The sequence below is a fragment of the Gossypium raimondii genome, chromosome 9, assembly GCF_025698545.1.
Source record: "Gossypium raimondii isolate GPD5lz chromosome 9, ASM2569854v1, whole genome shotgun sequence".
In the NCBI taxonomy this organism is placed as follows: Eukaryota; Viridiplantae; Streptophyta; class Magnoliopsida; order Malvales; family Malvaceae; genus Gossypium; species Gossypium raimondii.
In genome coordinates, this window is record NC_068573.1 from 42,648,713 (window position 1) to 42,672,202 (window position 23,490).

General features: G+C 33.1%; 2 protein-coding genes across 5 annotated transcripts; one reads left to right on the forward strand and one right to left on the reverse strand.

Moving 5' to 3' along the window:
- Window positions 1-395: 395 nt before the first annotated feature.
- On the reverse strand, window positions 396-3,920 carry LOC105799922 (probable anion transporter 3, chloroplastic). Its single transcript, XM_012630743.2, has 8 exons — window positions 3,412-3,920; window positions 2,509-2,735; window positions 2,048-2,396; window positions 1,918-1,962; window positions 1,538-1,684; window positions 1,088-1,225; window positions 949-982; window positions 396-854 (listed from the first exon to the last, which is right to left on the reverse strand). Exons 1-8 carry the CDS (start codon window positions 3,820-3,822, stop codon window positions 685-687), a joined length of 1,521 nt encoding a protein of 506 aa, XP_012486197.1. The 5' UTR covers window positions 3,823-3,920; the 3' UTR covers window positions 396-684.
- An 11,491-nt stretch (window positions 3,921-15,411) lies between these two features.
- On the forward strand, window positions 15,412-23,262 carry LOC105799923 (uncharacterized). Of its 4 annotated transcripts, none has more exons than XM_052620569.1 (21): window positions 15,412-15,561; window positions 15,672-15,890; window positions 16,143-16,251; window positions 16,356-16,721; window positions 16,816-16,871; window positions 17,186-17,426; window positions 17,520-17,575; window positions 17,749-17,998; window positions 18,206-18,372; window positions 18,508-18,647; window positions 18,745-18,846; window positions 19,134-19,272; window positions 19,566-19,652; window positions 19,732-19,893; window positions 20,022-20,378; window positions 20,900-21,090; window positions 21,195-21,313; window positions 21,625-21,696; window positions 21,841-21,935; window positions 22,277-22,438; window positions 22,728-23,262. In XM_052620569.1, the coding sequence occupies exons 1-21, from the start codon at window positions 15,514-15,516 to the stop codon at window positions 23,172-23,174; spliced, it is 3,585 nt and encodes a 1,194-aa protein (XP_052476529.1). In that variant the 5' UTR covers window positions 15,412-15,513; the 3' UTR covers window positions 23,175-23,262. The 4 variants fall into 4 exon arrangements, with proteins under 4 accessions (XP_052476529.1, XP_052476531.1, XP_052476530.1 ...); XM_052620571.1 differs by having other exon boundaries at window positions 22,788-23,262; XM_052620570.1 differs by having other exon boundaries at window positions 18,209-18,372.
- The last annotated feature ends 228 nt before the right edge of the window (window positions 23,263-23,490 follow it).

Consider the following 23,490-nt stretch of genomic DNA (forward strand, 5'->3'; position numbering starts at 1 on the left):
AATTAAATTTTAATATTTTAAAATATTTTTTATATTTTTAATAATTTTAATGATTTTTAAATTTTAAATATATTTTTTTTGAATTTTTAAAATTTTTAAAAAATAATATTGACGTGTCATCCACGTGGCAATCTACATCAACAAAGTTAAAAACGTTAACTTTTGCATTTATTTTGGGGTGATTTGACAAAAAACACAAGTTTAAGGGCCAAATGAATCATTATGCACAATTTTTTATCCTTCTCGATAAAGTTGCGAAGTTGAGTCAAAGTGTGGTAAGTGGTCCTAACTTGTTTGTTAACCGGGTAAATTTTCATTTTCATGATTCAGTCACTTTGATAAAGTCCTTTGCCAAGTTTCAGTAGCAGGGATCAAACATATAAATGAACAGTGTGTGGAAAAATAAACTCTAGCAAATATTTTTATTCACTCTTCTAAGATTTGAAGAGATTTCTTGGCAAAGAAAAGATGTAAAATGCGAAACAACATGAGGCATTTTTGCCACAAGCAAACACAAAGAATGAAGTGGAGATATATATGTTATTCGCTAAATATACTTACTAATTACTATTTCAATCATGAAATCATGCCTAAAAAGATTACACCCCCAAAATCTTGAATGTTGAACTTCAGTTCCCAAGCACGAGCCCTGTTTTTTCTGATGATTTATGTTCGTTGACAACACTAGAAAACTCGCTCCCCAGTTGCAAAGAGGTTCCAGAAAATGGTTGTAATGAAATACAGGCAAGCTGTTAAACTGAGGAATGCTTGGAAAGATCCTAACCACTGTACAAAATAGCCGGTTCCTATGGTGCTGATTATGGCTGCCAATGTCCCTGCTGAATTTGCTATGCCTGTCCCCACATTCCCATTAAGCAAATATGTCATTATTGTTAGGTGAAAGTTAAATCATCAGCTTAGTATTAGATAGAATTGGCTTTAACATACCATGGAGAAATCCTGCATATTGAGGTGCAATATCCTGATGATATAAACCAAGTAAACAGCATTAGTTTGGTGATCAATCCTTTTCTTTTGATAAGTTTATTTAATATTTTCATGATTGAATGGACAAAATGAAACTTACTTGCATATTGAGAAGAAAACCAGCTTGGCTAAAAGAACTCAAGCTCAGGGCTGCGGTGATACATACAGCAGCCATTTCAGGTGACTTTGCAAAATTCAGGCAGAGCAGGGACACTCCAGGGCCGATGAAGCCTATAGACTGTTTCATTTGCAATTACACATCAACAACAGTTGCCATTTTCAGAAAAGTAAGATGTTAAGCTAAATAAAAAATCGATTTGCTAAGGACCGAGCTTCCAGCTTCTAAAGGTCTTTTACAATTGCTTTTTCAATCTTTTCATCAGATCATGGTTATTCTTCTATGATTAACTTCCTTATATCTTCCATGTATTATCTTTCTATTGTATTTTTCTGTTGTGGCTAATATTCAATGAGCAGAATAAGAATTTGAGAGTGCAATATGTCCCATGAGATCTTATCATTTTAAGATATTAAACAGCTTGGGAAGTACCTGCATGATCTTCCGAACGGATGTTATAGAGTAGCCTGCCTTGACTAGAGAATCCGATATCGCTCCTGCAATGTAACCTGAAACAGCCATTGTACCCCATGGAACCGCACTAAACCAAGCTGCTTGTTTCAAGTTCACATTAAACACCTACATTCATTCAATGAGGAACGTTTATTATACCAACATGGATGCTCAAACACCACTCTTAAATTTATAAAAGAAATTGAACAAAAGATGTAAGATAGATCCATATGTAAGCTTGACAAAAAACTGTGTGCCAACGTGTGTGTATGTGTATCTATACTCACTATGTTGATCTCTACAAAGTTATCAGGCCCCAGAGTATGCCAACAAATATAATTTAAAAGCGAACTACTTACAGTCTTGAAATAAACTGGCATCCATGAGAGAAGAACAAAGTATCCCTGAAATAAGAAAGTGCAGCTTTATTATGTTGTAAAAGAAATAATGAAGCCAATGAGAAGTTTTACATATGATGAGAAGGCTCACCCAATTGTTGGTTACATTAGCGAATATGATTGCCCATGTGGGTAACTTTGATAGGAGGAGGCCTATAGGTGGAAACTCAGCTGTAGTTGTGGGAGGATCAGTTTTACCAGCCTGGATTGATGTTAGCTCAGATTTGGTGATAAAAGGACTTTCTCTGGGATCACTTGTAACTTTATAAACCCATGATGACAACCATAGCAACCCAAGAGATGAAAAGAGAATGAAAGGCGCAGCAATTCCAATGGTAGACAACATGATTGGTGTCAGAATTAAGCCCACAACGTTTCCAAGATGAAATCCAGCCATGGAAAATCCAACTGCACTTGCTCTTTCATGCCCTGGAAACCACCTAAACAACAGTTTTATGGTCCATCAAGGCTCAATTCTTTATTCATTACTATAAATTATATAAACCGCTATTAGTGTATGACATTATTTAAGAGCTGAGCAGTAGGTATTACCTAGATAAGATGGTGCTCATGGAGGGAAGGGCAACGCCTTCAGCTAGACCAAAGAAGGCACGAATGGCCAAGAGAGCAAAGGTGGAGTGATTGGCAGCCCATGGGGTGAGAAGTGTAGCCAAAGACCACAAGGCCACACCCCACGCCATCACTCGTTTGCCTCCATACTTGTCCACCAAAGCTCCTCCAATCACAGAAGAGAATATGTATCCCCAAAGGAAAGATGACTTCAACCAATTAAAACCATACTCATAAGCATCACCAGTGAAGAAATAAGACGCCATTAAATAAAGGCTTTGATATTTGAACACATGTTTCATTGCATGTGCTTGGGTTTGGTTCATAGTTAAAATAGAACAGCCCATTTAAGGTTTATCCAAGGCCTGCTCTTCTCTCTTAAAGTCCAAACGTCAAATATTTTAGGTTAAAACTACTTGGCAGATTCCTAAAATATTCCAATTTAAGTGAGGAATAAAGTCTATTTATAGTAAAAAATAACATTTTTTGTAATTTTAATATATTTTCATTTTAATTTCTTAATATTTTAAATTTTAAATTTTCAATCAAATACGTTCCTTTAGGTTTTTCCTTTTCTTTTCCTAAAATCATGAAAAGAAAATGACATTTATGAACTAAACATAAATATTTATGATAGGGAGTGGCTAGGGACCAATTTAATCAAAAAAGTATTTTCAATTTATGGCGGCTGACGTTGGTGGAAACACCCTCTCACAGTTTCTCAACCACCACCAGATTGTCTCACCTGCTACCACCACTACCATTCTTTTCTTTTTTCCCTCCTGATTTTCACATCACAAATTAACAATCCCCCTTTTTATCTGTTTCCTATGGATGGAGCTCTAAAAAACTTGGAAAAAGAAAGAGAGATGAATTTATATTTACCTGAACAATGCCGAGGAAAGAACTGGACCAACCAAGCTTATCGGCGAGAGGAACAATGGCAACTGACATAACAACTCTATCAGCATTACATAAACACATAACACAAGCCATTAAAGCCACCACCTTGAACCTTTCCGGTACCCTCACGGTGGCTTCCCCGGGGATCAACATCCTTCTTTCTATCCCCTCCGCCGTGCATCTCACCACTCCTCCTCTCTCCTTCTTCGAAAACTCTCTTCTTGATGTTAACCCCAAGCTCTCCCATTTGACCTGCTTTCCAAGCACCACTTTACGCTCAAACCGGAGGTTGGTTGTCCTGGATTCGGTCCAACATGGTTCAGGATTGCTCAAATAACAACGAGGTTTGGTGGAAGAATAAGAAGAATGAAGCAGCATAGATTCGGCGGCCATTGGTAGGTGAGGACAAGAAGAAGGTTTTGGATATGAAAAATTTGTTAAATATAGGAATTGTTTAAAAGATATTCTTTATAATATATATTATTTAACACAAGAAGCAAATATCATATTACGTTGCTAAAGATTTAGCCTTCTGTTGAATAATAATAACAATAAAATAATCGGTCGTCGTTTTATCTATTATTTTGAAGTTTAGTTCACGCCGAATTATATATACCAAACTCACGCTAAAATGACTATATACCTAACTCTTCAATAACTTAATATATTAATAATACATCACATATTAATATTTTTATTAAAATTAATATAAATAAAAGTAAAAATTTTATTTAGTAAATTTATAAAATTATATAAAATAAATCAAATATTTACTTGAAATGGTAAAATATAAATAGTCAAGTTGATTGAGTGTTAGTTCAATTGGCATCGATATTGTTGTCAGTGCAAGAGAATGTGAATTCAAGTACGCATATTATCTCTTATTTAAGGGTTGTGGAGGGATTATGAGTAGTTTTGGACATTATATTAAAAAGAATAAGATATAATAACAATTTATAATAAGATTAATATTTAAAAAAAAATCTTTAACCGTGTTTGATTTAAATTTTATGATTATTTTTATGCATATTAAAATATAAAAAATTGTAATAATATTTTTAAATTGAAACTCGATTAATCAATCCCTTACGTATTTATTATAGTTATGAATAAATATAAAAACTTTTATCACGTCACATACTTTAGTATAAACTATATATTATTTTATGTTTGCTTTTGTTTTCCATGACCGAACGCTCTTGCGTGGCGAGACGTGTCGCACACCTACTGTTACTTCCAATGTGTTTACTTGTCACTGGGATTTGCCGGTTCCATAGAATTTTTTTTAATCACATTAGTCTCTAAATTCAATATTCATTCTGCAAATTCATCCTTATGATTAACACCATTAATTTTTAACATTTAAGTGATGCCGTTAAATTATGATGTGATTCATGATTAAGGAAACAACATGTGTTTTCCTTTTAATTTTCTAAATTTTATTAAAAAAATACATAAATTAGAAAACAAGTTTTTACAAAAATATAAGAAAATATATTAGTTATAAAAATTCAAATAAATTAATATATACAATTCAAAACATAAAACTAAAAAAATAGTTAAAACTTCAAAATTACAAAAAAAATCAAAGAATATTTTGAAAAATTCAATAAAAATTATAAAATTTTAGAAATTAAAAAAAGTAAAAAATTGACCGGTCAATTTTTTTATCTTTATTTTCTTATTTTGTAAAATTTTCAAACATTTTAACTATATTTTTTGGAATTATTCAAAAAATTTTAAATTTAACTTTTTAATTATATATTTATTTTTTGAATTTTTATAATTTACATATATTTTATAATTTAAAATTTGTGTACCTTTTTTAGTTTATATATTTTTAATTTTTTAGAATAATTATTAAAGAAAACAATACCACCTTCGTGTTTGGCCACGTCACTCAACTATTAAAAAACTAACAGTGTTAATAATAGAGACCAATTTATGTAATAGATACCAACATTAGGGACCAATGCAATCTGAGAAAAAAAGTTTAGAAGTTAATTTGAGAAAATTTGTTAGGTTCAAGGGCTAATTTATTTATTAAGCCTTTTCTGGAGATTATTATTAGAGATAATAGTAAGATTTACTCTTATATTTTAACGAAAATTACCAATGTAATACTTTGATCATTTGATTTATCCAATTTAATACATATACTTTTTATTCGTCCATCGTATTCTAATCATAAGTTAATAGGGGTGTTATTTGGACGATCCGAGTATCCGTCCAATTCCAAGTCCAAGTGAAATTAATAGGAGTTACAAATCATAAGTTAGTAAATATTCTGGATATAAAAACCAAAGCAAAAGAGGTGAATGTCGTGGTACATAAATGATATGATGATATTGACATATTGTATAAATGTATAAATGAGTGTTTGATCATTGAATGATATGAAATTGGTATGAATTCAACGATAGTTAATGGTTAAATAAGTTGAAGATAGTACATATATGATGAAATGTTAGTAAAGTTGTTTTGGACCAAGTATGTTACATATGCAAATTGATGGTTGAAAATTGCTTGTCGCTTTAGAACATGAATTGGTTGGTTTATTTTGTGCATATAAACATGTTTTTATATTGAGATGTATTGTTAATGCATGTTATATTTATCTTGAATCATAAATGTACCATTGAACCCTATTGCTCAACGTACAGTTTGTTTTTTCCGTGCGCAGGTTCAAGTATCCTTTGAAGCCCCAATACTTGAAGTCAACCTCTGAAGTCGCGACGCCAACTCGAAATTTTGTATCATTTACAATTTTATCCTTTTTTACGCCAAGTTAATATAAAAGCTTTCGTAGGCTCATATAGGGCCTGGAAAAAATAACGCATTGTTTAATTAGCATGGAATGCTTTTATTTAAATATATATTGACACTCAATTGAAAATTATCAATTGTAATTGTTCCGACTATGAATGTGACACATTATAACTCTGACCCAACAATCGAATCGGGTAACGAGGTGTTACAAAATTCCAATACTCAAATATTCAAAATTTGTAATTTGGACACATTCAGAACTTTCAACCAGAACACTTTTTAGTGTTTCGATTATTTCTCGAGCTCCATGACTCCATTTTGGGTATATTTTATATCGTTAGAAAGGGAATTTGAAGATCTACTCAAATATCATAACACCAATACCAAAATGCATTAAGAAGAAATCCAAAATTAAAAAAGAAAATTACAAGTTTCACATTGATGGATAGTTTTGACGTATTTTCATATTTGGATCATATCTCCTAACATACTTGTAGTTTGGAGCTGAAATTTCTACGGCGAATGTACAATATACAGATATTCAATTCACTTTCTTGGCTTTTCCCATTGGGAGTCGAATTTGGACAAAAGAAGTCATCAATTAACATGTAAAAAATGACTCCAAAAGATGACAAAGAAGTGAGCCCAACAATTTATTACTAGTAAGTCATTTGCATTGTTATTTTTCTCTTCACAAACCTCTATAAATAGCCTTTTGTTTCATGATGTATGGTATATTGGAGTTTATATGAATCATTTTATTGTTAGTGTTGGTTTTTTTTCTTTATCCTTGTAAAATATCAAATTTCTTATATCTAATATGTCTTTTTCATATAATTTTGAGTTGTTTAATTTTGTTATGTTATTTTAAGTTTTCAATGTTGGAGCGAAAGGAAACTTTTAGCAAATATTAAAATAAATTTCATTTTAATTAAGTAATAACATTGAGTACTAAAATTTAATTTTAATATGACACCAAAAGTGTTGGTAATGCAAAGAAATTGAAAAAAAACAATATTTTTAAACGATTACGATTTGAAAAAATCAAAATTTAATTTCTAAACGGTCACAATTTGACAAAATTAGAATTTGACTATTGAGATTTTTTGCGAAACTGAATTTACTGTTTGTCCCTTCAGAAAACAGTATAAATAGTAGGTCATTCTCCTCATTTTTCATAGAACACAACAAGAGAAAAATAGCTTCTCTCATCCTTTTTGTTCTTTAAATTTTGGTGTTCTGCGAATTTACATGAAAGGAAAAATTTTTTTAGAAGATTGGATTTTAAGCGAGACTATCTATGATCCCTCCAACTCTACTGGGAATTGAATCTAGTGTGGTTTCGCAGGTTTTCTTCCAATTTATTTTCTGATCAGATTTTCAACCAACTGCTTTAGTTTTTTCAGTTTCAATTCTTTTCGAGAAGAGCAATACCAATTGTGTTCCACTTTTCTTTATTCGGGTGTACAAATATTAAAGTACTGTGTTAACCTTTGGGGACGACGTCCACTACACGATTACACCGATTAGGACGAATTTGCTTCTAAGGTAGTGGTTCTTTCACGACACAGTGATTGCTTTATTTATTTACACTCAATTTGATTTCCTGTCAGCGCTAACAATTTTATTTTGTAGTAGTATATTTCCAACAATTTAGAAGCAAATTATACTACTGTTTAAACATGAGAATCATTTCCATTTCCCGCTGCTGAAATAAATGAAGGCTCCTACAGGCAACGAGCTAGAGTACACTTGAGGATCATTGGAGCAAGTGAAGTGTCTTACTAAGGCAACCAGTTTAAGGGCACTTGAGTAGTGCAAGAGTGTACCTAAGTTAATTTCTTTCGTTGATTTTTATTTTTATTTCTAATGTTTCTTGCTCCTACTTTTATTTTCAACACTCATTCCAAAGTTAAATGTTAAATATTTGTTCTAACATAATACTTGTAATATTGTAAGTTCTAATCAACTTCTCTGTGAATTGACCTCTGGACTCCTGATATTTTATTACTTGAATATATCTTGCACTTGTGTTTTAGACCTAGAAAGTTTGTGTCAACTCTTGTTTGGGACATACACACGGAAATAACAAAATGGTACCCTGAGCAATAAGGCTCAATAGTGCTATCTTGATTTCAAACAATAATTAATTAAAATCAAAATAAACATGTACATTCTAAATCCCTTATCCAAACACGCCATTATAATTTTATTTCATTTTATATACATGGCTCCACAGTAAGACAAATATTAAAACTTAAAAATCATTTTATTTAATTCTAATATATAATTATAAAATTTTATTTTATTGAAAATATTTATAAATATAATGATATGCCTATTGAATATTTTTACACTATTTATGTAACAGCCCGTTTTAAGTGAAATCGAATACCAGTTTTGGGACCACAAATCTGAGTCTGAAAGAAAATTTATTTTAATATTATTTTATGGTTTGCATTATGATAGGAATATCGTATAAAAATTTCGTTAAGAAAAATTACCGATTATATGATTAATTGATAAAAGGACCAAATTGCATAGAATGAAAAAGTTGAATTCTAGTAGCTAAAAGGATCAAATAGCTATAGAATTCAAAATTGGAGGTCCTTATATGACAAATATGTAACAGCTCGTTTTTAGTGAAATCAGAATAGTGGTTTCGGGACCACAAATTCGAGTCCGAAAGAGAATTTATTTTAATATTATTTATGATCTACCATATGATAGGAATAACGTATAAAAATTTCGTTAAGAAAAATTTTACCGATTACATGTTTAATTGTTAGAAAGGACCAAATTGCATAAAATACAAAAGTTGAATTCTAGTAGCTAGAGGGATCAAATAGCTATGGAATTCAAAATTTAAGGTCCTTATAAGGCAAATAGACCACTAAGAGGAGTTAGTAGGCAAATAGACCATTAAGAGGAGTTAGTAGATAATTATTATGATTCATCCATGGAAAATTGAGTAAAGAAAATGACTAAATTGGAAAGTGGAAATAATAAAAGATGATAATTAATTAAATAACAAAATAACATCTTTTTCATCATCTTTCCCCAAATATTTTCATGGAAACCCTAGCTAAGAGAAAAGCATCTAAGCAAACTTACTTGGCTTAATTGGGTAAGTAATCTTATCCCGTTTTTAGTAATTTTTATATTTTCGAGATCGTAATAACCTAATCTAGCTATTTTGAGGATTAATTTGCAAAGTTATCAAAGTATTAAAGTTTTTCCATGGATGAATATGCATGAATTATGAAGTTTTATGGTAGAAATGGAAAGGTTGTTGATAGATAAACAATTTTTGTAAAGAAAATTTTGATGAAATCGTGATTTAGGGGTTAAATTGTAAATATGTAAAATACATGGAAAATTCTAAATTTTGTGAAATACATGGGCTGTAAATGTTATATGAAAAATTCAGCTATACTTGGAATAAGGATTAAATTGCATGAATTTCATTTTTCAAGCATAGGGACGAAATCAAAATTAATTAAAATATAGGGGAAATGGTACTTTTGCCTAAGATGTGAATTGGATTGAATAGAATATGAAATGTATTAAATTGATGTTAAATTCATTTATATAGATTCAAAAAGATCAAATAAGGAGTTAGATCGAGGAAAATAAAAAGTGTCGGATTAGTAAATTTCTGTAAACGAGCAAGTGTCGAGGTAAGTTTGTGTAACTAAATTGAGAATTTATATGTGTTAATTGAATTATATGTATGTGATTGTATTGTTGCTATGTATATGAAATTAATCGCATATCCGAGAATGCCCAACAAACATTAAGTTCTGATTGAATAAATGAAATTTGATGGATATAGGGTTCCCGTATTGGTTGTGGTCATGCATGTGTTGCGGACACACCATAGCTCGAAAGAGCATCCCGTTATTAGCTCTCATGAGCTTCCTGTTATATGGTTCTTGCGAGCTTCACGTTAATAGCTCTTCGGAGCATCCTGATTAGTTGTGTTGTGGGCACACCACAGCTCTTATGAGTGTCTCGTTATATGGCTCTTCGTGAGCATCCCGATTAAAGGCTCTTCGTGAGCTTCCCGTTAATTGGCTCTTCGGAGCTACCGGTTATTGACTCACACGAGCTTCCTGAATATGGCTCTTATGAGCTTCCTGTTATAGCCCAGATAAGCTTTCTGTTTATGTGTACTCCCGAATATGAGTTAACGGATTTACCGTATCGTACACTTTGTGTGTATTACCCATGTATCCATCGAAATTTCAAAGGATTCAATGGGAGAAATTCTAATATGAGTTAATATGAATTCTGAATGTATCGTTACCCGTATTTACTTGAAAACACATGGAAATATGATATTTGATGAACTCATTATTGTTCTTGTTATTTATATGAAATACATGACTAACATGTTTGATAATGATGTAAGTGTTTAGGTTATAAATTAAATTGATTTGGATATACTTTGTATGCTTACTTTAAATGTAAATGGATGGTAAGTCAATTTCTTGTTATACGAACTTACTAAGCTTAAAAGCTTACTTTGTTTTATTTCCCCTGTTTTATAGTACTCGGAAGCTCGTAAAGGTTGGAAGCTGGTCAGAGATACATTACACTACCCATCGGCTCGTTTCGGTATAAATAGCAAAAATTTCTTTGGGCATAATGGCATGTATAAGCTAATAGACCAATGTTGACAAATGAATGTTTTGGTTCTAATAGCCATTGGAATGGCTAATGATGGTACGTTTTGATGTATACATATATGAAATGATATTATGTTTGGTGTTGTGTACTTGAATTGGCTTGTGAATGTGATTAAATATTGTGTAGGTAGAAGGCAAATTGGGTGAGAAAAGTGACATTGGAAATGGTCTATTTTCGTCCACACGGGCAAAGACACGGGTGTGTGGTTTGGCCGTGTGTCTCCTGCTTCTTAAAAATCGAGAAACAGAATGCTCCGAATTTCCATACGGGTAGAGACACGGGAGTGTGTCTCAACTGTGTGTGGCACAACGCCTAACACATGGGTGCGTGTCTTGGTCATGTGACCCTGCACCTAATTATTGTAAATTAAATTATTCACACGGCCTAGCACACGGACGTGTGGCTTGGCCATGTGACCAAGTCAGTATGTAACCTAAAATGGACACGGGCTGAGACACGGTCGTATGTCTCACATCGAATGCCCACACGGATTGAGACACGGGCGTGTCACATGACCGTGTGAGCCACACGGCCTAGCCACACGGGTGTGTGACCCCTGTACCTAGGAAAATTTTTAAAATTTCACGAAAAATTCTCTGAGTTCCCGGTTTAGTCCCGATTTATTACTAACGCATGTTTTAGGCCTCGAGGGCCCATTTAAGGGACAATATGATTTAATATGATTAATTTTTGTTATGAATAGTAAATGATATGAATTAACTGTATTTGACTTATAAACTCTAATAATGCTCTGTAACCCTATTTCGACAACGGATATGGGTTAGGGTGTTACAAAAGAGACCATTAAGAGGAGTTAGTAGATAAGTATGATGATTCATCAATGGAAAATTTGATAAAAAAAGGACTAATTTGGAAAGTTGAAATAATAAAAGATGATAAGCTAGTTAAATAAAAAAATATTATCTTTTTCATCATCTTCCCCAAAATTTTTTTATGAAAACCCTGGCTAAAAGAAGAGAGCTCAAGCAAGCTTATTTAGCTTAATTGGATAAGCATTCTTGTCCCATTTTTAATAATTTTTATGTTTTCGAGATCGTAATAGCTTAATCTAGCTATATCGGGGATTAATTTGTAAAGTTATCAAAGTAATAGAGTTTTGTCATGATAATATGCATGAATTATGAAAATTATGGTAGAAAATGAAAGGTTGTTGATAGATAAATAACTTTTGTAAAGTGAATTTTGATGAAATTGTGATTTAGGGACTAAATTGTAAAGATGTAAAATTTATGGAAAAATTCTAAATTTTATGAAATACATGGGCTGTTAATGTTACATGTAAAAATTGTTTAGGCTTGGAATAAGGATTAAATAACATGAATTCATTTTCCGAGCCTAGGGATGAAATCATCATTAATTAAAAGTATAGGGGCAAAATGGTAATTTTTCCTAAGATATGAATTGAATTGAATATGAATTGTATTAAATTGAGCTAAATTTACTCGTATAGATCTGGATAGACCAAATACGGAGCTGGATCGAGGTAAAAAAAAGTAACGGATTAGTAACATACAAGTTCACGAACAGTGTCGAGGTAAGTTCGTGTAACTAAATTGTATCTTTATATATTTAAATTGAATGTTGTGTATTTGAATTGTGTAATTGCTATTTATATGAAATTGATTACATATCCGATAAAGCCTGATAAACGTTAAGTCCCGTTTGAATAGATGAAATTCGATGGATACAGGGTTCCCGAATTGGTTGTGGTCTTGCATATATTACGGACATATCACAGCTCGAAAGAGCGTCCCATTATTAGCCCTCTCGAGCTTTTCGTTATATGGTTCCTGCGAGTTTCTCGTTAATAGCTCTTCGGAGCTTTCCGATCGGTTGTGATTCTGCATGTGTTGTAGACACAGCGCAGCTCTTATGAACGTCCCGATATATGACTCTTCATGAGCTTCCCGATTAAAGGCTCTTTGTGAGCTTCCTGATTAATGGTTCTTCGGAGCTTCTCGATATTGGCTCGCTTGAACTTCCCGATATATGGCTATCTGGAGCTTCTCGATTAATGGCTCTTCGGAGCTACCCGTTATTGGCTCGTATGAGCTTCCTGAATATGGCTCTTATGAGCTTCCTATTATATAGTCTGGATAAGCTTCCTGTTACATGACTCACATGAGCTTCCTGTTATATGGCTCGAGAGAGGGTTTCCCGATTATGTACTTTAATGAGCACTCCTGAATATGAATTGATAGATTACAGTTTGTACACTTCAAGTGTACTACATGTGTATCCATCGATATTTTTAATAAATTCAACGGGCAAAGTTCTAACATGGACAAATATGAACATGAGATGAATTTTTACGAGTATATACTTGAAATATAAGGATATGATTTGTACATGTTTCATGATTACTTAATGTGAAAAGTATAAGTATATGGAGATTGATTATTGATGAGCTCATATATATTTCTTGATATTCATGCGAATTACATGACTCACATGCTTGATGAAGATATGAGTTTAGGCAATTGGCCAAATTATTTTGGATGTATTTTATATGCTTATCTTAAATGTAAATGAATGGTAAGTTAATTTCTCGTTATATGAACTTACTAAGCTTTAAAACTTACCCTGTTTATTTTCCCTGTTTTATAGTATTCGGAAGCTCGTAAAGGTTGGAAGCTAGTCGGAGCTACATTACACTATCCTTCAGCTCGTTTCGGTATAAATAGCAAAATTTTTTTTGGGTATAATGGCATGTATAGGCTAAAGTTGATCAAAAGATGGCATGTATGTGTTTAGTTGTGAATTGCCATTGGTATGGCTTATGTTTAATACATTTTGATATATATAAGTTTATGACATTATCAAGGTTGATGTGTGTTTTAGTATAATTGATTGATCGTTAACTAATAGGCAAATTGTAACATGGCTTGAGTAGGTACAAATATGAATACATATATGTGTAAGTAATCAAATTGTTAAACATGGATACTTGATTATATAAGATGAAATGTTATGCATAAGACTTGGTTTTGGTTTGATTCAAATGTTTTATATTGGATTGGGAATATGTTTTAAGTGCTAGTGTAGGTGGAATACATGTTTGTGTGAGGAATAAGACTTAGAAAATGCTTTATTTTGTCCACACGGGCAGAGACATGGGTGTGTGTCTTGACCGTGTGTCCCCTGCATCTTTAAAATTCAAAACAAAATGTTTAGAATTTTTCACACGGCCTGACCACACGGGTATGTGTCCGCTACACCTAGGAAAATTTTGAAATTTTGTGAAAAATTCTCTGAGTACTCGATTTAGTCCCGACTTGTTTCTAATGTATGTTTTGGGCCTTATGGGCTCATATAAGAGACTTTATGAATAATATGTGACATGAATGTTAAATAATATGAAATGTCTGTATTTGATCTGTTTATTCCGGTAATGCTCCGTAACCCTGTTTCAGCGATAGATGCGGGTTAGGGGTGTTACAATTTATTTTAAATATAATTATTATTCTTTCATTGTTATTTTTTAATTCATACAAATTTAATAATCTAATTTTTCTTAAACAAGTATTTATCAAAATAAAGTAATTATAATTGTTAATATTTTGAATTGATGAAATCGAAGATGTTAGAATTTTAAAATCTTCAAATTTTTAAAATTGTTCATTCAAACACACTGGGGAATATTTTAGTTATTGTCTATATTATTATTTAAGCATGGACACCAACTCAATTACGATAATTACGAAAATATTATTCTTTAATTAAAATAAATTATATTATTTTAGGGTAATTTAGTCTTTTATTTAACAAATGAAAAATAAAAATATGCATATGATGAGATTTGAACCCACACTAATTGAATTGGTAAATTTTAAATTTACCACTCAATCAAAACTTCAATTTATTGTATTTTATACATTTTTATTTAAGTATGCAAATTTATTATCTCCATAATTTTATATATATATATATATATTAATAATGTTGTTGATTAAATAAGTATTCCAAGTCAATTCGAAACTAACTCGTGATTGAAGATAACACTATGATAAACAATTGTAGTGCATTTAATATTGTTAATTTAATGTATTTACTATTTATGTGTTTAAATTTAGTTATACATTTATACTCACAATTTAATCTAATTTTTATTTTAATATTATACATATTTCAGTATATTATTAATAATTAATTTGAAACTATACATTTAATTATTTATTAAACATATATCCTTTATCAGAATTGGTGTTTACCAATTATCAAAATATTTATTTTATTAAAATATCTAAAGATTTACTAATATTTTTAAAGTCTTAAAATTTTTGATAAATCAATGATATACCCTTAAATATTTTGATAAATATATTTTAGTAAAAGGGTTTTTAGTGATAATTTCAGTCGATTAAAATCTTCATTAATAGAGTTAATTTTACAAATTCCACCCAACAGGAAAAGCGGACCTGAAACTCACACGTGTTTTATTTTCATAACGCATATTTTTTCCTTTTACTTTTTAGTGTTTTGATTTGCAAAGATTTCCCGCCCCCATGCCCAATCCCTATTCATTCGAAGTTCGAACGTTACCAGTAGACCATAAACAACTTCACTTCCTCCAAAAATATTAGCAATTTCTCCCCTTCCAATATGAAAACTAATCGAAAGCTCAAGAAATCAGATCCAGCGTCATCCAAGGTACGTAGGGTTTAGATGCCTAATCGATCCTAAATTTTGTTTACAGTAATAGAAGAGTCGTGGAATATATATATATCTTCATCGATTCTGATTTTAGTTTGCTATTGCAGCTGGTTTTGAAAGAGATTATCGGATTAACTACGAAGAACGCCAACGGATTAGCTGCCGCCGTATCGACCTCGAGCTTCGTTTACGTTGCCGGTTGCGTTGCGGTCGTTTACGATGCAGAATCTGGAACCCAATTGCATCTCATGCTCTCTCATCGAATGGCTAAACCTTTGAGCTGCGTTGCCATGTCGCGTGACGGTCGCTTCATAGCCGCCGGGGAGGTACCAAAATGATTTTAACCGAAGATTTTAGTTTAATCTGCTCATCGATTACTTCCTATTGCGGTGCGATTGGGTTTTAAAAAGTATATATTGAACTGGTAGTACGTTTAATGTTTCAATGATATGAAACGAGAATTTGTTTATTTATTTGTAATTATTCATAAATTCATTATTTGGTTTAAAAACTGCAACGGCGAATTCCTTATGTTTGTGTTTTATTACTATGTGTACGGATCTAATGTTGTTTTGCAGTCAGGGCCTCAACCTTCGGTGTTGGTATGGGACTACGTAACTCGTACGTTCATATCTGAGCTGAAAGGTCATATATATGGAATTGAGTGCATTGCTTTTTCACCAGATGGTTAGTTACTATATATCAATGGGTTTGGGAAATCTATGTTGCGGTTATATTCATATTACATGACCAACATTTATACATTCTAAATTTCTGTTTGGTTTTTGTAGGGAAACATCTGGTGTCTGTTGGAGGGTACATTTACCTTTGGGATTGGCGGAGTGGGATTTTGGTTACAAAGCTTAAAGCGAGTTCATCATGTTCTTCAGTTACGTCTGTCACTTTCTCTTCAGATGCCAATTACATTGTTACTGCTGGAAAGAAGCACCTGAAATTCTGGGCTGTTGGTGCATCTCCTAGGACTCGCATGAATAAAGGGACAGTGTCACTGTCTATTCATGCGAAGCCTATTAATCTTGGCCCTCAGAAAGGCAGTTCATTTATATCTGTCTCGTCCGCCATCTGGACAGATGGTAGTGTTGTGAACTGTGATCAGGCTGATGAGCTCTTTCCTATATACGCACTGACTGGTGCAGGTTACGTATTTCTTTCCATTGTATATATGAGTTAAATTGATTAGAGATTCTGAAGCATAGTCAAAATTTTCAATCTTTCTTCTTTTACGTACAGGAGTTCTATGCCTAATAGATTCTGGGCTGTCATTAAGAAATTCGGTTGATTTAAAGGTACGTTTGAGACTTCTAAATTCTGATGTTATGTTTTTTCGTTTTGGATGTAAATGAACCAGCATACCAAGGATTTATCATTCCACAATTTTGAATTTTTGATCTGACGGAGATTTTAGTTCTGCTTTAAGGTTAACATATTTGGATACTATGGTAAGATTTTAGTTAGTCATTAAGCTGGAAAGTTGTCACTGAGGTCTGAAGCTTCTAAATTACAGAATGTGGTATGGATGTGTAGAACTGCATCAAATATAACTCAACTATTGCAATTTGGGTCACGTTTGAGTTTGATGCATTCCAAAATTAACTTTCAGGTTGAAAAAGGATTTGCACTATCTGCATCCAGCAAGTTAATTGCTTGTGCTTGTAGTAACGGACAAGTACAGCTCTTCAATGGTGTGGATCTTGGATATGTGGGAAGCCTATTGTACTCTAAGGCCAAATCATGCCATGGAGAAATTGATCTTTTTTGCCCTAAAGCTGGTGAAAATAATTTTCAGTTAGCCCCTACTCTTCCTGATGCAGTTGCTTGTCAGTTCATCTCAGAAAAGCTTGGTGCGCTTTTTAACTCAACTGGTTCTCTTTACTCTTGATGTTCCACCTCTTTGTAACTCATAATGGTACATTTTCAAATTTTCTCTTTTGCAGTTGTGATCTATGGAGATCATAGTCTCCATATATGGAATTTCCATCAAGAGAATGAGGTGATTGTTTCATATTAGTGATATTCATTTTTTATTTGTTCTGAGGAAGAAACCACCTAATTCTACAAGAAACTTAATTAGTTACAACCTAAGGTCTTCTCCTTTAGTTGGTATTTTGAGCTTATTTATAGATTAGAACTTGATTAAGTGAACTTTTATTGGTATCTTTCCAGGCTACCAGGTCCTTTGCTCTTATTTCTCATTCGGCTTGTATATGGGATATCAAGAATCTCTGTTGTGAAAAAATGCACGATCCATCTCTTATGTGTGCTGCGAAGGGATGTTCCGGAGGAGTCTCTTTTGCAACCTGTTCAGCTGATGGCACAGTTAGGTTATGGGATCTTGTCTTACAACCTGATCTATTAAGGGATAATGCTGACAATAATTATTTGATCACTGAAGCAGAGGGGATTATTAATATAGGTAAAGGCCTCAGTTATAATAGGTCCTAGCATAAGTTGGAAGCATGTTAAAATGTGCAGATTTGTTTAGTTATCATTCCAGGCACTTTATCTTTTTTTTTTTTTTGGATTTATTATGAATTGAAATGTGTTTTAGTAAGTTAATTTATATTTGTACTTTCCACCCTGCAACTGTTGGATTAAATTTCTTTTTTTCTTTTGCCTGAAGCAGTGAGTGCCGGAAGTTTTGAGATCGCCACTGAGGATACAGCTTTTGGCAATCTAGGTTTGCGGTCAATGGCAATTAGTTCAGATGGAAAATACATGGCTGTTGGTGATTGTGAGGGAAACCTCCATATCTATGATCTTCACAATTCTGATTATACATGCATTAAGGTAAACTTGAGGCAACCATAATGCATTAAGATATTTATTTTAAAAAAAATTTAGTGCTGTGAGTACTTTAACTATGTCTGCAACTAGCTTACTATGTTCTGTCTGTCTTACAAATTATATTCTTTAATGCCACAGGATTCCCATGATGCAGAGATTCTCTCATTGAGTTTTAGCGTGTCAAGTACAAAGGATATAGATTCTGGAGGAAATGACAATCATTACTTGCTTGCTTCTGGGGGACGGGATCGAATAATCCATCTCTATGATGTTAAAAGGTTTTAATTGAATATTTAATGTCTCTTTTTCTCTTTTTGAAATTTATTGGAGCTTCTTGGATCTGTATGCTGAATGATCTAATACCCTTCATGTCAGGAACTTTGAGGTCATTGGAAGTATAGATGACCACTCAGCTGCTGTGACTTCTGTTAAACTTGTTTGCAATGGATGTAAGATTCTGAGTTGCAGTGCTGATAGGTATTTTGCTTTATATATAAAAATGAGACCTGGTTGATCAGGAAACTACTTGAGAAAATGACGAAGAGAGACAAAATCACTGTTAGTTTGTACTCTAGATAGTTTAATTTTGTTCAATGGCATATGAAATGGCTTTAATTTGTTTTAATTGCTTTCAACTAAAACCAAAAGATTATGGTTTGCATTTAATATTTATATCTTGCAATTTTTATTTTTATCAAATGATTACTTACCATGGGCGTCCATAAGGCTAATCTTAGCTAATGTCCTTTTTTTATCCCCCATAGGTCCCTTGTGTTCCGTGATGTCTGTTTAACTGATAACAGATGTAAGGTTTCACGTCGTCACCACCAAATGGCATCTAATGGAACTGTCTATGATATGTCCATAGACCCAGAGATGGAGGCTGTTGTCACTGCTGGGCAAGTAAGTTTAAACATCTTGTTATCTCCGGGGGAGTAATTGGCATATTCCAATGGCAGTTTCAAGAGCTGCCTCAAATGATTTTCGTGCAACCAGGCCCTTAAATCCATCATATGGTTAAATGCTACTCATTAACAAGTAACCTTTAGTTGACTGTTTGACATAATTTGCAGATGCCTCATGTTTGAAACCCCAATTCTTTGAATTAATTATTAGATCATTCAAGCAAAACAATTTTGCAGATGCCTCATGTTTGAAATCCCAGTTCTTTGAATTAATTATGTGGTTTCTTTCAGGATAAGAAGATAAACATATTTGACATGGCTAGTGGAAAGCTTATTAGATCATTCAAGCAAAACAAAGACTTTGGTGATCCAATAAAGGTGAGTTATGACTTATGAGTGAATAATTAGGAGGATTTGACCATAAATGTTTCTGCTGCTGAAACTTTATGTTCGTCAGGTTACAATGGACCCTAGTGGCAGCTACTTTGTATGTTCATTTTCAAACAAGTCTATGTGTGTGTATGATTTTACGACTGGAGAGATGATTGCCCAAGCTGTAGGACATGGAGAAGTTGTGACAGGTGTCATCTTTTTACCAGATTGCAAGCATATAGTTTCTGTGAGTTTTCTCATGGTTAACTATCCCTTTTGACATTATGTGTATCGTGTATTTCACTGAATTTGAACTAATTCAAGGTAACTTATGTTTGTTTACATGAATTCTTCTCAATTTTATGATGCGTTCAGGTAGGTGGTGATGGTTGTATTTTCGTGTGGAAACTTCCCTCTCGCTTGGCTTCCAGGATGTTACAGAAAGTGAAGGAAAAATCTCTTTCATTGTCCCCAAGAACCATATGCATGCCAGCGGCTTTTAATCAAACCATAAATGATGGAGAGGGAAACAAGTCATGCAGAATTGATTTGAAGGATTCATTGCTAGCTGAGAGGTCAAGCCAACTTAAACAAAGAGCGAATTATCATGGATGGGATTCCCAAGAGACCTATGCATTTAAATTAAGCATTTCCAGACTTCCAAAATGGGCACAAGACAAAGTAACAAGGTCTGATTTTGTCCAGAGAAATCTTGAGTTCACTTCACCTCAGGTATTCTTGATGGTAGACTTTGACATGTTGATTTCCATTCATACTTCCAAAGTAAAAAATCAATGGAAAAAGAAATGGTTTTCTAGATCCTCATTTATCGGATTAATAATATTCTCCCCACATTTTTTCTGTTGTCATAGTAATGTAACCAATAAGATTTTTGGAACTCCGTTAACTTCCATCAGGATTTAGGGATAATCTGAATGATGGATACCTATATTGTTTGTGTTCTGGAAATTTTTAGTGACCAGTTATCTTGAAAGCTGGCAGCGATAGTACTTTGCATTTCTGTGACCATGTGCACTGGCACACAATCGATTTTCTGAGTCTCAGTTTAGTTCTGTTCAGCCATTTTTCTTTCATTTTTGACTGGACTTGTTCATGGATATGAACTGATCACTTTATTCCTGTAAGGAACTGGGAGAATTTCATCTTCCCTTATACCAAAAGAACATTTTGCTTCAGCTGAATGGTTTTGAATTTCATCGAGCCTAATTTATCTTTCTCGTTAATCCCTCCAGCAAATGCAGGAAGAACCAAAAATTTCATCTCGTTTGATTAGCAGTGGTGGGGATCATGGTTCATTGTGCCATGAACATCAAAATCCATCTGGTCCTTGGTCAGGAGGCAACAACTTGTGCCTCAGTAGCTTACACAGTTCTTCCAATGTTACTAAAAGTGAAAGTTCTGCATCACCAGATGAAATAGTTAGGTGAGGTTTAAATAATTTTATCACTGCTGCTCTGCATAAGCTAGGTCCAGCATTCACTATTAGCTTCTATCCTAATGCCTCATGATACTTTATTATTACTTAAGCGGCTCTGCAGTGGAAGATCATTGGTTCACTGTCTACAATGTACGTTTGGATCTACTGAATTCCCCAGAGGTTCAAAATCTTAAAGACATACAGATGCCAGTGTCATCGCCAAAGCTAGGTAAAACCCAATTTTTGTCTTGAAATTGAAGTTTCTTTTATTGCTCTTCTGAATGGCTGCAAGGTTGAAGAGATAGGTACAAGCTTCTCAAGGTCAGTTTGTTGTAACTCATTATGATGAAAAGATTCCAATGAAATTCATGATGGAACTGAAGATAGCAAACAGCAATGCATATATTGGACCTGATATATTAAAGTGCAGTGTCAAGCAGGAAAATTAATGAATCCAGATATTGTAAAGGGGAAAACTAACTAAAGTTAATCGTAGCCTAAAATGAGCTATTATTAACCTTTTTGGTATATCTCTTGCAGTGCAAGGCCTAGCTGAGATGCCAAGTGAGAGTGAAAAATCTTTAGGTCACAGGGTCCATTTCATAGATGCAGGTAAGACTTTCTACCTCAAAACATCTTGTCTTAGCAGTTTTGCTTTCCTAAGCAAGAATCAGAATAATCTTGGCATGGAGAGAACAAAAGTTTGCCACAAGGCAGTTCCTGAATTGATAGTGCAGGTTTATTCTGATTAAACAGAGCCAAGCGCCATGGATGTTGCTACCTTCCGTATTAAGTCTGAGGGCAGTGATCTGTTCAAGGAGCATTTTGGCAACCTGTCTGCAATACTCAAGGTTAGTTTTCATACCTGATATTTTTTAAATTAAAGTCTCAAAATGTTCTTCCATTCAGAATTTTGGCAGAAAAGAGCAGAAAGGTGGCCAGAACTGGGGTGGATCTGGGAACCTGAATTATTCTGTTGTTTTTTTCGTTTTATGCCCAGGGTCAGGCTAGGAGTAGATTTAAGTATTTCAAATTAAACCACTTTTCTTGGTTTGAAGGAAAGAAAAAGAGTTATTATGGGTCTTCTTCCAAAAACCATATATATTTCACATTACATAAAGTACCTAACAGACCATATAAACCATTTGGTCGACCCCAAATCTTTTGAAGTTTCATTAAATTCTGTTTACAGGTTGAGAAAAGGCAATCATCTACTAGGAGAAGATACTCTTCACAATATTTTGTACGGCGGGATTATTTAGTGGGTTGCAAAAGACTGTTTAACCCATCTAGTCAAAAGAACGAATCAGCCACTAATGTGAGTTTGGAGGAAGTGGCAGGCTCTATTGATCAGGTACATCTATCATTGTCTATGTCATTGTTTATATCTTTTCCCCTGTAGTTAATGTATTGAAAGACTATTACGAGTAAACTGAAGATAGAAATGTTGTTTTAGTAAATATAAACACAAATTATTGAACATATCAAAATCTAAACACTGATATAGTATTTGTAAATCTGTCATGTTAATTGTGTTTAAACATATCGAGTTGTGTTCATTACATTGTTTTTGTATCTGTTAAACATATTGTGTTCATATCGTGTCTATAGTTATTATGTTTCTCGTTTGAACCTCGTCACAGGGCATAAACTCAACAAAATGCTCGCTTACACAAAGTTATGCTCTTTCTTATGATGAAAAGGATGAAGAAGATTCATCAACCATTGATGAAGAAAGTGAAGTAGGGGAGAAAATCAGAGCATGTAGAGAAGCATTACTAAGCCTGGACATTGCTGCCGAGAATGTTTTCCAGTTATTTACGAAATTAGGAACAGAATATCCCATGGAAGAGGGTTCAAGTGGATGTAGAGCTCAATTATACGATGAAGCAACTGAGCTACTTCCAAAAATTGCTGAAAAAATCAATGCAGTAGCCAAAGGATTACAAAAGAACACTACTGGCAACTTTGGTTCTTCCGCAAGTAATATTGAAGGAGATTCAACATTTGGACCTATGTTAGGAACACTGGCTGAGAGCTTATCGCAAAGAGTCGTCGAAATAGTAAAACAGAATCTCAGCTCTGTTTAACTCGTTTAATTCTACGAGATTAATCATGTATAGTGAAACGATTTTCTTGTTTCAATTTATTAAGATTTTATCTTTCAACAGCATTAAATTGTAGAGTTGTTGCTTGTTGTCAAATTATGGGGTTGGATTGAACTTAGTGCGAATCATTAGAGAACAATTAGTAAGAGATTGGCGGATAAAGGTATGAATATAATTACAAATTTTTTAGTAAAATTAAGCAAGAATGATCCTCTTGGTTTGAAAATTTGAGTATCCTCCTAATCAAATTACTAGGGTTGTGTTATAAGAAAGTATTGGTGACTACTACAAATTTAAT